Source organism: Falco naumanni, chromosome 13 (genome assembly GCF_017639655.2).
Source record: "Falco naumanni isolate bFalNau1 chromosome 13, bFalNau1.pat, whole genome shotgun sequence".
Taxonomy (NCBI): domain Eukaryota; kingdom Metazoa; phylum Chordata; class Aves; order Falconiformes; family Falconidae; genus Falco; species Falco naumanni.
Genome location: NC_054066.1, coordinates 12,310,245 through 12,323,541, shown reverse-complemented (window position 1 = coordinate 12,323,541; position 13,297 = coordinate 12,310,245). Strand labels below are relative to the sequence as shown.

Genomic DNA, 13,297 nt, shown 5'->3' with positions numbered 1-13,297 from the left:
GGACTAAGTAGTAAAGGGAGTGCACTGTGGAAAAAAAGGTTTGACATTTATAAAAAAAATCTGGAAAGACTTGAAAAAGAAGTGCTCAACAGGTAGGACTTGGAGAGTTACCTGGTGGCATCAACCTGTTCCCTGACTGGCCAGCAAGTATTTTGTTAACTTCTTTGGAGCTGTAACAAAAACCTGCTGGTTTTCTGGCTACTGAATGGTACAAGCAGTTAGAGCCCAGTCAAGAGAAATCTCTACAGAAGGTGGAGAAACTATTGAGATAAGGAGCTGCCTGTGTCTGGACAACACGTGATCAAAATGTATCAATGTGTTTTGACCTTTAAGTGGTTTTTAATATATGACTGAAACCACAGCTGCCTGAAAAACACAGAGATTGATGAAGGGTATTTTTAAGATTATCAGTACTGCGTATGCTCTGGGATGTTCTGAAAAGAATTGTCAGGATTCAAATGCTTTGAATTGTAGAAATCAGAACACAAGAAGAGATAGCCTACCTTTGTATATGTGATGGGCAGGTAAATCAACAGAAGCCTGAATTTCCCAATTAGTCTAAAAAAAAATTTCTTCCCAACTCCGTTATAAAAAGGGATCCAATTTCTGCACTGTAGTATTGGGAGCTGTCCAGCATGAGTGGCCTTCCCCAAGACATCCATGGTAGGAAAAACTAGGCATTTCTTTTTCCAAGTAAACCAAGGAAGTTTTAATCTTTTTCAGCATGTTCTTTGCCTGTGGTTCAAACAACAAAAATCTAGTTAAATATTCTTGGAGAAATAAAAGCTCTTTTTCTGAAATTTGTCACCTAAACCTGATTAATACTTGTTGGTTAGGTTTGTTCAAATTCATTCAGTGTCTCTCAGGACTCAAAAGTAGTCTCAGACCTCTTATGTTATGGAAACTTCTTTTTATTTAAATAATATTTGTGCACGTAGAAGTTAGCCAGATGAGAAGCCATGGAGGTTGCATCCAAAACCAAACATGGCACTTCTTCAGTTAAACCTGTTGTGTTGCTCCATGTGTGAAATTTAATGGGATATTTTAAAAAAGTAATTTATTTTTTGACTTCTGTAAACTTCACTTTTTGAAATGACAATTTGTTTTAGAAGGAATTCCCTCTACAAATAACATTACTTGCTTCAAATAGAGATGGAACTAAAGGCCAAATTGTGTGAGTTTGTCATTCATCTGTCAATAATTTAAAAACTTGGATAACTTATTTCAAAAGACCATTAAAGAACTGCACCTAAGTGGTAGCAAGATAGGAATAGTACGAATCATTGATTTCCTTCTTTTGTGCTCTTTGATTATTATGAACATACCATCATGGGTTTTTTTTCCAGTTCTTTTAAGTCATAGCAGCAGAATTTGAACCAAGTATCTTCAGAGGTTTTTCCCATCAATTAAACGGATAGTAGAGAAATGGGAGTCAACTTCTGCGTAGATCAGCATTCAGGAGGCATCATAACACAAACTGCCAGTGGTTTGTGTAATTATTACATGTAAGGCAGACAAGAGCAATTAAACTTGAGGATTCCTAGGTTGCAATTCCTAAACAAAAAAGCCCTGAAGTAATGACTATTGAGCATGGTCTAATAAATTTTTGGTATCTCTATCAAAAAGCAGTTTGATAGAGTGGATGGATTACATCTCTGGTGTACTAGAAAGCTGGATTCTATTTACAGTTTTGCCTGGAGAGATTTCAGTGGTTACATTACTTGTATGGTGGATGAATGAGATTTGTGTGCAGTTTAGTAGCATTATCAAGGGTTAATAATAAAGATACTGAACTACACAAAGATATTACCATACACTAGTAGAAAGAAATCTGTGTGTCTTGACCCCGAGGCTTTCTGGCTCTCAGCATTGGTGTGCCAGCTCCTAGACCTCTGACTTCATTGTACCAGTCGTCTTTCACTTTCAAAAATGTCCCTGAATTTTCTTTTTCTTTTCTTTTTTAAAATATATTAACGGTATGTCTATTAAATGGCATTTCAGAACTCTTCTATATTGGTTGTACAATATATCTGAAACATACTGTTTTAAAATCTTTAGAACCTGCCACTTACTTTGTGTGTCGACTCTAGGATGCCATGTTCTTATTTTTGGGGTATTTTACAGAGGATAACATTTCATATTACACAAGCAAAACGCTGCAGAGTTTTGCTTATATGTGTGACCTGAATGCGCTGTTTTTTTATGCACCTTTATGCACCATTTCTACTAGCAGGCATAGTGTCAGCTGCATTTTCATCTGTGTTACTTCTGCCTCAAAAATTAAGCAAGAGAGGAATTTTAAACAGTTTAATTTAGCCCAAGGTCTGTGGAAGCCTCCTTTTTTTTGGCAGGCAGTCTGGTTTCCATGCTTTTTTTTGGCATTTTTTGATTTGAAAAATGATAAATGGTAGTTAATACATTTGCATATCTGCACAATTTTCAGAACACACACAAACAGTCATTTACAACTATTTTTTTTAATGTGTGGGCTTTTATTGTGGGTGTTGTCATGGATAACCTACGTAATCTAATAGTTTGTATAGAAAAGCTAGTTTCTGTAAATTACCTTGGAAAGCAGTATAATACTTTTGAATGTTCTTATTTCCAGAATGGCGGGGAAAATTTGTAAGTTATTTCCAACTTGAACATACTTATTTTTCAAATGTCTGTTGAGAGGGCTGTGTGGAATTCACAAGCCTGTGCAACCATACCTACTTTGCATTATGTGTGTGATTTTTCAATAACACATGAAAAATTTACCTTTAAATCTTCAGTTATATGCTTACACACCTCAATTACTGATACTTATCACCTGGCCCTTTACAGGTAACAAAGAAATACCCAGTGTTTGGACATTAGATTCATAGCCTGTGCCCTGTGCTTGCATGCTTACCCCATGTTAAAGAACTAATCCTGATAAAAATTCTTATGCTTGTTCGTTGGATTGCTTGTCTAGAGCCTGGTTTGTGAAACCCGAGGGACTCCATTGTGTGTGTTCATAGAAAGTTTATCTAGTCCCTGAATCCCAAAGCAGTTTCTTCTTCCTCTTAAACCTTTTCTCTTAAAACTTTTTTCTCTTTATATTCCATTATTTTAATAGAGCTGCTACTATCAATTTCAAAAGCAAATATTTAATATATTCTTTTCAATTTTGTCTGGCCTAATGTGAAGAAATCTATCTAGAAAATGAATAGCTTAATGTTGCAGCAAATTTCTGTATTTGGCTTTCTTAAAGAGAGGGGCATAGAGTTTGAAACTACAAAGCACATGTACAGACATTAACACTTCCCTTCTACTTTATAAATACATATGATAGCACATATAGAACATGTGGTGGAGGGGGAGGGGGAAAAAAAAAAGAGGGGTGTCAGAAAAAACTCTACAGGATCTGAATGGTACTTCAGGAGTTTGACCATGGAGTATGTTTCCTCTGCACTTGGTTTTGTTGGGTTTTTGTGGTTTTTTTCGATTGTGGAGCTTGATGAATGGTTGTAGGAGTGCAGGTTTATTTTAGTGTCTTTGCAGAGGCAAGTGCCACGTTTGTAGTGTACAATAAACATAACAGCAGCAGCAATTTTTCTTTTGTATTTTCCCTTCCCACATTTAGGAACCGGGGCAGGAAATGCAAGCTCTGGCAAAAGTGACTTTAGGTTAATTCCAGTTCTAGACTGTCTGTGAGCCCTTTATTGCTTCTGTTTCCTCACCTTGTTTCCACTTCTACATTAAGACAACCCTCCATGCAGTCTGGCTATGGCTGGTAAGCATGCCTTCTGACCTTCCTGCCATCTGGAGCAGCTCGTCTCTCTTTCTCCTATTTAATTGTTATATGAGGTCAGGCATTAACTGAACACATTTATTTCCTGACTATATAACCCACAGCTCTCTGTTAGTGAGCAGCCATACAGATGAACTGATGCTGTTCCCTGGAAAAATAGAGCGCTCTCGCCTTGTATCCCAATAGACCTTCCCATCAAGATGGGCTTTTGTCCTGATGCCTTGATTTGCTGAACTGTTAAGTGTGGATAAGCCCAGGGCATCACTGTTGAGGAGCTAGTGTCTAAGAAAGCTTCAAAAGCTTTCAACTTTGTTCTTTCTTGATTTATAAAGGGAGTGTAAGCTTCTCCCTCTCTCTCTTTTGTTAACCTGATAGTGAAGGTATTCTCAAAAGGTTGCACTGCTGTATCTTTTGCTCTGTCAACTGCTCTCAAAGGCTTTGACAAACCCCATGGCTTCTCACTAGCCTGTATGACACAGGTTGTGTGCTGCCTTTCACGTTTTCTCGCTTTGCAGTTTTTAACATAGCCTTGTGCAAAGACGGTACAGCTTGGCGTGTAGCTGTCTGAAAAGCGTACCAGAGAGCATCAGGCAAATATCCTGACCTCTTCAAGGCAGCCTCCTTGTTGCTTACGAAGTAGAAAAAAAGATTTAGGAATCCAGAGGATAGTGGCAACAGATCTGTTTCTGCCTTTGTAAAGACCAGTAGCTGAGAGACAATCATGTAGAGAAGATGTAATGAAGGGACATGTTTATTTTAGAGGTTTTTTTAGATTTTCTGTATATTCCCCAGTCTCCAAGGAGCACGCATCAGAATAGGACTGTTAGTGGCAAGTTCTCATTGAGTTCATGCTGTTATTGAAAGCATACCCAATTTCTAGTGACCTGGGGGAAAAAAGCTTGGTAATATTAATTGCCCTTTTTGGAGCTGCAATGCCCAAAGTGTTGTTTTTTCTTGCTCAGGACACAGTGACTGAAGAAGTGCTGTTCACGTAGGTATTGGTTCTTTCTTTCTGAATATGTCCACAGAAATGTTATACACCACAAAAGGGGCAAATAGCTGCATTTGGCATTGTGAACACAAAAGCAGCAGAACCGTAATGTTACTAGAAAGACAGGAAGCAACAATACTAGAATCTGTTATTCTGAAGTTATCTACTCAAACTTCTGTTTCCATCTAAATCCTTTAGCAAAAATATAGCAATTACTTATGTAGTCTTTTTGAAGATATAAATTATATGAATAGTATAATAGATGTTTTATGTATCACCATAATTTAAAAGCAGTAATACAAAGAGAAAGGCTTGTTAAGCATGACATGGTGCCTCTGAGCTCCCTGAGGAGAACCGTGCCTTCCCCTGGGGTGCCTGGTCCTGAGGCAGCACTTTCTCCATCACAGCAGTCCCAGCAGAAGGGAGCTGCTGCCACCAGGGTGAGGACGAGGAGGGTGAAATCGTGTGTAGGAGAGATCTGCCCTCTCGTGGAGAGAGAAAACCTCTTTCCCTCACTGTGTGCAGCGCCTGACAGTGTGGGCAGCCTGGAAACTAAGGAGGTGATACTATAGTTCATGTTGATTTTGGAAACCAGACAACTATTGAGTCACAAAATTCCCTCTGTTCGCTTTGAAAGGTGAGAAGTGGAAAGCATTTTTTCTGAAAATATCTAATTACATCTATGTTCAACACAGGGAATTCCCTTATGTTTTTCTTTTAGGTTTTCTGATTTTGGTGGTTCTTATGTTGGCTACAGATGTCACTACATAAGGATATTTCCCTTCGTCATAAGCTAAACTTAATCATAGGCTAATAAGAGAATCCGTAACACTCACCATAATTAATTCTGTATTGCCTGGCTAACATCTTTGGAGAAAGTGTTTCTGAAATGTTTCTTAAGCTACTAGTCCAACTAACCCTTTCCTGTGAAAAGACAATTTTGTGCAGAATCAAATTTGTAATATAGACCTTCATCACAATGAAATTTCAAGAATATTGAGCAACGTTGACAAACAGAGGCAAGCTTTTGTTTAAAACAAAACAAAAAAAAAATCCCAGCCTACATTGCTTTCAGTACCAGGCATATATTATAAAATAATGGCCCAACAGGAAAAAAGAGTGCACAGTAACTACTGTATAAAGAGTCTCTGGCATTACTCTGTGGACAACAGCATGGGCTAGAATTTCTATCCTCATCTTTTCATGGATGGGTAAAGAAGAGGTAGTGCTATGGTTTCATGAAGCCAAACCATTTACTAAAACATCTGAAGCACTAATTTGTGCTAATTATCCAGTCAATTGAGGTGATGTTAACTGCACATCTTTGGCTTGCTTGAGAGAGGTATGCTGTGTGGTGCCCCAGGTCAGATGCTAGCACTTGTAGTTAGCAGCACGAAGCTAGCAGTTGGAGATGTAGAAAATGTGAAAGTCTGGTCACTTGATTATTTGCTGTAATTTCCAGGAAGGGGGTAAACATTATGAAACATGCATGTTTGAGTAGAAATATTTGTACTATTTGTATTTGTACTTCCAAAAAGATAAGAACATATTCTGTTTAACCTATTAAATTCTGAACCTTCCCCTCAAGGTCATTGGGTAATTCTGAAGCAGTCCCTGTGCCCCCAAAGAGGGGGAGACAACTGTTTAGAAAGAATTGAGCAAATTCCCTGGTGCTGTTTTTCACTGGTCAAACATACCAGCGGTTTTACAATTCTTCTGTGCTAATGCTCATCTATTGGGAAGCAAGAAGTGTTTATGTTGCGTTTAAATGCATTATTTGTACTTACTAAGCATTATGACCAATCTATTTTCCTTCTTTTTTTTTTTGTTGCTGTATTAATTGCCTATAAATTTAGACTGAGAAAAAAAGAAAGAAAAAAGTAACAGGGAAGAAGTGAGAAAGCTTTTCATTAACAGAAGTATACCATGAGTCTATTGAAAAGGAATTAAATAAGGTTCTTACTCTCAAATAGCCTTCAAAATTACAAGGCTTATGATTCTTCATATTTAATACCAAGTAACCAATATTATTAGGCAAATATATTAGCGTTTCCTCAGTTGCATAATCCTAATGAATGCTGTTTCTTAATGTAAGTAGGTGCTACTTTGACCTGATACACTATGTCTACAAAGTCATTTCAACTACTGTTAAGACTAATGATTGTATGGCACATTAAATAATGAGAAAAGCACTATTTCAAGTAGATTAACTCCTTATTCTTACCTCATGATACAAATGACTCAGTGGCCATTAACAGATCTCATAGCTTTTCTGTGCTCCTACTTCCTATATCTGCATAATCAGACCATAATATCTGCCTATGGCTTGGGAATACTGTAAAAAATCAAGTATCTTAATGCTTCTACAGTGTTTTGACATTGCACAGCATTAAAGTTAAAATACGTTATCGTTATAACTACTGTTATACAATTATCAGCACTTTGATGAAAAGTGGCTTTGATGCAAGGATCCAAGAAAGCTAGGAAATACGTTGATGTTGGTTTATTCTGTTTTACAATCAGAGTGCAGGTATTCACATTGTTCCTAGTGGTCACCAGCCTCGGTGTGTACGGCCTGGCTGTGGCTTGTCACAGGGGCAGTGCCTGGGGCTGGAGCTTCTCTCAGAACACCCTGCTTCCAGGATTGTTTTTGTAATTTTCACCTGGGCAACAGATGTCCTTAAAATCAGTATCTTAACAGGTATCTGTCTGCACAGTAGATTTCAATCAGCAAGCATCTTCCCACAGTCTATAGCTGCCTAATTGTTAATTTTTACTGAGAAGTGTTTCATAGGTTGTTTTATTTCTTCTTCATGTGATGTAGGTTACCATGGCCTTTACTGTGAAGAGGAGTATAATGAATGTCTTTCTGCACCCTGCCAGAACGGAGCCACCTGCAGAGACCTCGTCAACAGCTATGAGTGCGTGTGCCTTGCAGAATATGAAGGTAGGAGGGGGTTTGCCTCCTGTTTTTTTAATTGTTCTATGTATCTTTTATGGTAGGTTCTGTTATAGAGATACACAATATAATCCATGGAGTAGAAATAAATCCCACATCTAAAATGAATGGAAACAAACTTCTATGTAGATCATGATCCTATAATCTTTATTCAAATGAGTAGTTCAGATTTAGCTGCTCTGTGAGGAATGCATGTCCTTGTCTGGGGACAAATGACTTATCTCTGTCCTTCTTAGGTGTACCTTTCTGCTGTTTTTAAGGTATGTTAGAAAGTGAGGAGGTTTTCGAAGAAAACATAACTGTTAAATACAATTTTTCATCAGTTATAGTTAGGAGCCATAACGTGGAGGGCTTTCCAAAATATTTGTTTATTTTCTCCAGTGAAGTGAGTTAAAAACATACTAATAAAAGTTTAGTATTTGAAACAGATGAACACAAGGAGTAAAAATGAAAGTTTTATGTTGATTATTCATTTAGAAGATTGTAAAGCCCAGACATAGTAGTAGGTCAGTAACTACTTCCCCATGTGAACTGCAGCTATTCCTGGATATGTTCGAATGGAATTGGTCTGTGGCATTTCTTAAGTAATTTATAAAATAGAGGAGAAAAGTATGTGTTTTGCTGTACAAAATCTTTTATCTTGCAGTGGATTTCAGCTTTACAGAATAGCACATATAAGCTGTTTGTGACATGTCCCTCTGTGGAAGGCTAAAATTATACCTTTTTTTGTGTATTCTGTTTTGAATCATGCTGGGAGAACATTTTGAATGTAATTGTATATGTTATTAGTATTAAGATAGAAATATATAGATATTCTCATAGAATGACTATGTTTTAAGGAACATTACCCTTGCATTTTCTCATTAAGCATATCAATCCTTATCTGTGTTGATAAGTAACGCTTACTTAACAGCTGCTTGAGGCTAAACATGTATTTCATGCTGGTGATGGCACTGCTTTTTGACAATAGACACAGAATTCATCATTTTAGAGGCTTAGTGAGGAAATGACCCTCAGGTTTTCATGACAATATAAAGAACACTTAACTACCACGTTATGACTTTACGTTTTGTTCTCATCCAACCTGTAAATGCAGCTGAAAGCACATTTTGTTTTAAAGGAAAACAGGGAACCTGGTCCTGTAAGCAGTTGTTGCTGACTGCTGAGCTTTCTTCATTCCAGTACTTAAGGTATTCAGTGGCACTAATGAATACAGCTGAGGTACCAGCTCAGGATGCTATGTGGGCCATTAGAGGCCTCAGTTTTGCCACCACCAGCCCAGACCTCCTTGTCTGCAGTGCCTCCTGCCTCCGTACCCCCCTGGCTGGCAAACAGGCAGGAGCTGTTACCCTGGCCTGGACTGCAGTATGTGCCAGCACCTCCCCGTGGGCTTCTGCTGCTGAGCTGCAGGGTGCTCAGGCCAGTGCTCTGCCCTTCTGCTGCTGACAGACTAATCAAATGATTTCAGCAGGTCTGTGGCGAGTGAGTACGTGTGTGTGTGTGTGTATGTATATTTCAAATAAGTAGTTTTTATATATGTTTGAGTTATCACTATTAACTTGAGATGATTGTTTTTGTGTAATTCATGTAAGCTTGCATTGCTGTCCGTAACTGCAGCGTTGAACACTAGAGAACCAAGTTCATTCCTTGTATTCGATCACTCATATAAATTTGCTTGTTTACATACATCTGATGTTACACATTCAATTTCTTCCTTTTTTGAATTGATTTTTCTTTCTTATATTCTTTTCTCTAAAGACTATTTTCTCACTAATTTTATGTCCATATAGTTCTACATCTCAAACTCTCCAAATTCAAATTCACAATCTGCCCAATTTCTGTGCAAGACAACTGGTATTCATGAAGGGATCTGTGAAGGAGTAGAGCAGGATCAGCTTCATGTCCACTTTTCACATGTATTTGTCTAACCTCTTCTAGTCTTCCATCATTATAGGTTCTGTAATCTCTGCAAGCAACATAACTCCTTCACTGTTGTTCACTACCTCATGATTAGAAACATTTTCCTGATGCTATCTTATTTTATTGCAGTTTTTATACATAATAAACAATATGAGTTTATGCTTCTGTTGACTATGCATCTTTACAGTTTGCAGGACAGTAAGGATTTAGAAACATGAACCACCTTACAAAGCGAAAAATGTGTTTGTAACTTATCACATGGAAGCATTCAAAATCTTGTACTGCTCTTCAGTGTGTTGAAATTTCTGTAAAAAGTATAAGAATGGAAAACTTGAAGATAGAATTTTAGCTAAGTGGTTACTTTGGATTCATACCCCAGTAAAAAATGGTAACAAGACTTAGATTTAGACTTAAAACATATTATTGGATAAATATAAGCAGGCATTTTAAACGCAAGGTAAATTCACTTTTATAGACAGATTATAAAGGAATTCCCGCCAATCATTCATTATTCACATATGTACTTTATTTATTTATATAATTATTGTGTGTGTTTCAGTGTCATCCATGCACTGATTAGATCATTCACGTATTGATTTTTCTAGTTTTATCTGAAAAGTAGACCCAGGGAAAGTGATGCATGTAGCAGTGGCAGTAGAGCCTCTCTCCCCATCCCTGGGTGGGAATCTGCTGTGCTTTATGTTCTGTATGCCAGACATGGCTTGCACTGTCTTCTGCTAGGCAAAGCTACTGAATTCACACAGCCTACACCTGAGAACGGAAGAGCAAAGGTAGTGTCACGAAGCTGAGCAACCGAATTATTTACTTTTAGCTATACATTTGAATTAATTAATCTATTTTAATTGCCTTAGTTTTATACTCCTCAGTTTCCTGCAAAAGTCGATGACAGGCATCAGAATGCTTTTGTATATTAAATAAGTTATTACATAAAATTCTTACTGAAGACATTTATTGTTTACATTTTATTGAAGAATATTGGATAGCTGATCAGATTATGTGTTATTATACCATTGGGTTCTCATAGACACCCCAGCAGTTCTTGTTAGCAGAAATTGCCCTGCCTCACTCATCCCAAAGCCTCAGTGGGAGGGAGGAGCAGAGGGAAGGCATGTGTGTAAAAGGTTTAGCCACCATAAAATATATGGCTTTAATCTTATGACATTAGCCTAATAGGACGGGTTTGGAGGCTGCACGTCATTGTGCTCATCCAGGCGTTAAGTTATCACCATGTACTGATTTCATGCTGTCACTATAGGTCATGTTAATGGCAATTACTAATTTTGCCTTTTCAGGAAGGCACTGTGAATTATACAAAGATCCTTGTGTTAACATCAACTGTCAGAACGGCGGCACTTGTGACAGTGAAGGTCTAAATGCTACATGTATCTGTGCACCTGGATATACAGGCAAGTAATTTGTACATTACACAGAATGTCTAGTTGCCAGTGTTCACTGTGTCCAAAAGAAGACAAATACCAGGTAAGACTGTGTCTCTTGAGGAAATAAATTAATTTGGACTTTGCTGAATTGTATTCAGTCTAGTAAGAATGAAAAGAAAATTTTGCAGCAAAAAATCCCCTGTTACTAAAGAGAATTCACCAAGATAACAGCTATTGAACGCTCTTTATGACCTTACTGCTTCAGACTAGATTGCATTTTAAAAGTAATGTTTTGAAGACTTCCAGGTAAGCCAATATACTAATTGGACACTGTTGAAACTGGAAAATGTTTTAACATTGACCTTAGTTACTGCGAGCTGAAGAAACAAATCACTCCATTACCTTAACATGCAATTGCTAAAAACTCTGAAGTGCTTGTTATGAATCGATTTACACTTTCAGGGTAATGGTAAGCAGCCCATTTAAACCTGTGGCCTTGTATTTAAACTGGCATGAGTGGTGTAATCCAACTATCTGCTGTCAAGATAATTTACAGCCTGATGCTTTGTTAGTCATGTAAGGTAATACCCAATGTGATGGTAGTAGATAAACCCATTCATAGCTGTTTTGTAGATGAAATTGTGCTTTTTGATCTGTGCCAGTTAAAGGGCATTTTTTTCAAAAGAATTAGCTTTCCGTTGTACAGTGGCTGTTTCTTATAGGAACTGATCATCTACATTATTGTATAGCACAGAGGTCCTCAAACTACAGCCCGCGGGCTGGATACGGCCCCCCAGGGTCCTCAATCCAGCCCCCGGTATTTACAGACACCCCCCGCTGGGGGTTGGGGGGGGGGGAAACCAAGCAGCCGCAGCTGACTGCCTGCCACTGCATCCGTGCCCCGGCCCCCTGGTTAAACAGTTTGAGCACCTTTGGTATAGCACTTCAGAATATACATGATAAATTGTTATACCACATTTTCTTGGGAATGAACTTGTATTTAAAGAAATGAGATATACATCACCTGGGTGAGGTTAGTCAGGTCACAGCCCTCAGACTTAGTTTTCATTGTTTTCACCTGCTTGAATGAGTATACTATTTGCTTGGAGGCTATGTGAGACTTCTTTCTTGAAACAGTTAGCGAATACTTCTGGTGTTCTGAGAATAAAGATGCATGCTATTGAGCTATAAGATATTTTGCAGCTAAAGAAAAACTAAATGATTGGTGATGTACCTGCTACACAAGGCACCCACTACATAGAAGTCTGGGTTTTGTTGGTTTTTCTTCTGTTATAAGGTGAAGAATGTGAAATTGATGTAAATGACTGTGACAGCAACCCATGTCACCACGCTGGAACGTGCATAGATCAGCCTGGTGGTTACATCTGCCATTGTCCACATGGATGGGTCGGTGCAAACTGCGAAATACGTAAGTTTTGTAGTTTTCTAAAACTTTCTAAGAATCATATATTATAATATAAAAACTTCTATTTGTCTGTACCTAACTGCAAAAATGCGCTGAATTATTTCTACATTATCAAATTTATGTTAAATGCATTTTTTTTTTAGGCCATAACATTTCAGAAGTGTCTATGAAAGTTAGAAAATTCTGTTTCTGGGCATACTACTTTGAGATGTGTTGGACTAGATTGTCACAGATGCTGCCCCGCAGCTGGGCACTAAGCAGTTTGCCTTTTAATTGCACTTAACGCTTTGAGCTTACTTTCATACTTCCCTTGGGTAAGGTTGTACTTCCATGGCACTATAAGCATGGCCCTAACAGGCTTGCATTGACTTCTGAGCACCTGCAGTTCTAGTGATGTTTCAGCAAGACAATTTTGAATTTGCTCACCTAAGGAATCAAGTCCTGTGTAGTTATGCTGTGACTTGTGTGTGCATGCATTTATCAACTTCTGCAGGAATGGCTTTTCCAGCCATAGGACAAATTCCACCAAATTTCTTAGAAAGGTAAAGATCTCCAAACCAAAATACTTCCTAGGCATTTGGTAAGATTTAGAGAGGTTCCATTGGTTGTTCTAGTGAAGGAACAGTTTCAGTGCGATCTCGCTTCTTAGCATAGAAAAAAGCTTCAATGTAAGTGCACCCTTATGGAGCAGGAGGGAGTCCTTGAGAGGAAGAAAGTATGAAGCCCAACTGTGGAAGAGTTAAAACGGAAATTAGGCTTCATTAGTTCTGCTGCTCACAGAGCTGCTTTGCATTTCCCTGGTGTCTTGTTCTTGGGCTACAAATGT

At 38.0% G+C, this 13,297-nt stretch overlaps 1 protein-coding gene across 1 annotated transcript in view; it reads left to right on the top strand.

The window, feature by feature from the left end:
• The window catches only part of DNER (delta/notch like EGF repeat containing), a 139,070-nt gene that overhangs the window by 112,710 nt on the left and 13,063 nt on the right, over positions 1-13,297 (top strand). Inside the window, exons 9-11 of the mRNA XM_040613353.1 lie at positions 7,591-7,713; positions 10,959-11,072; positions 12,343-12,474. Coding sequence (XP_040469287.1) covers positions 7,591-7,713; positions 10,959-11,072; positions 12,343-12,474 — 369 coding nt within the window. The remainder of the gene's footprint in view (positions 1-7,590; positions 7,714-10,958; positions 11,073-12,342; positions 12,475-13,297) is intronic.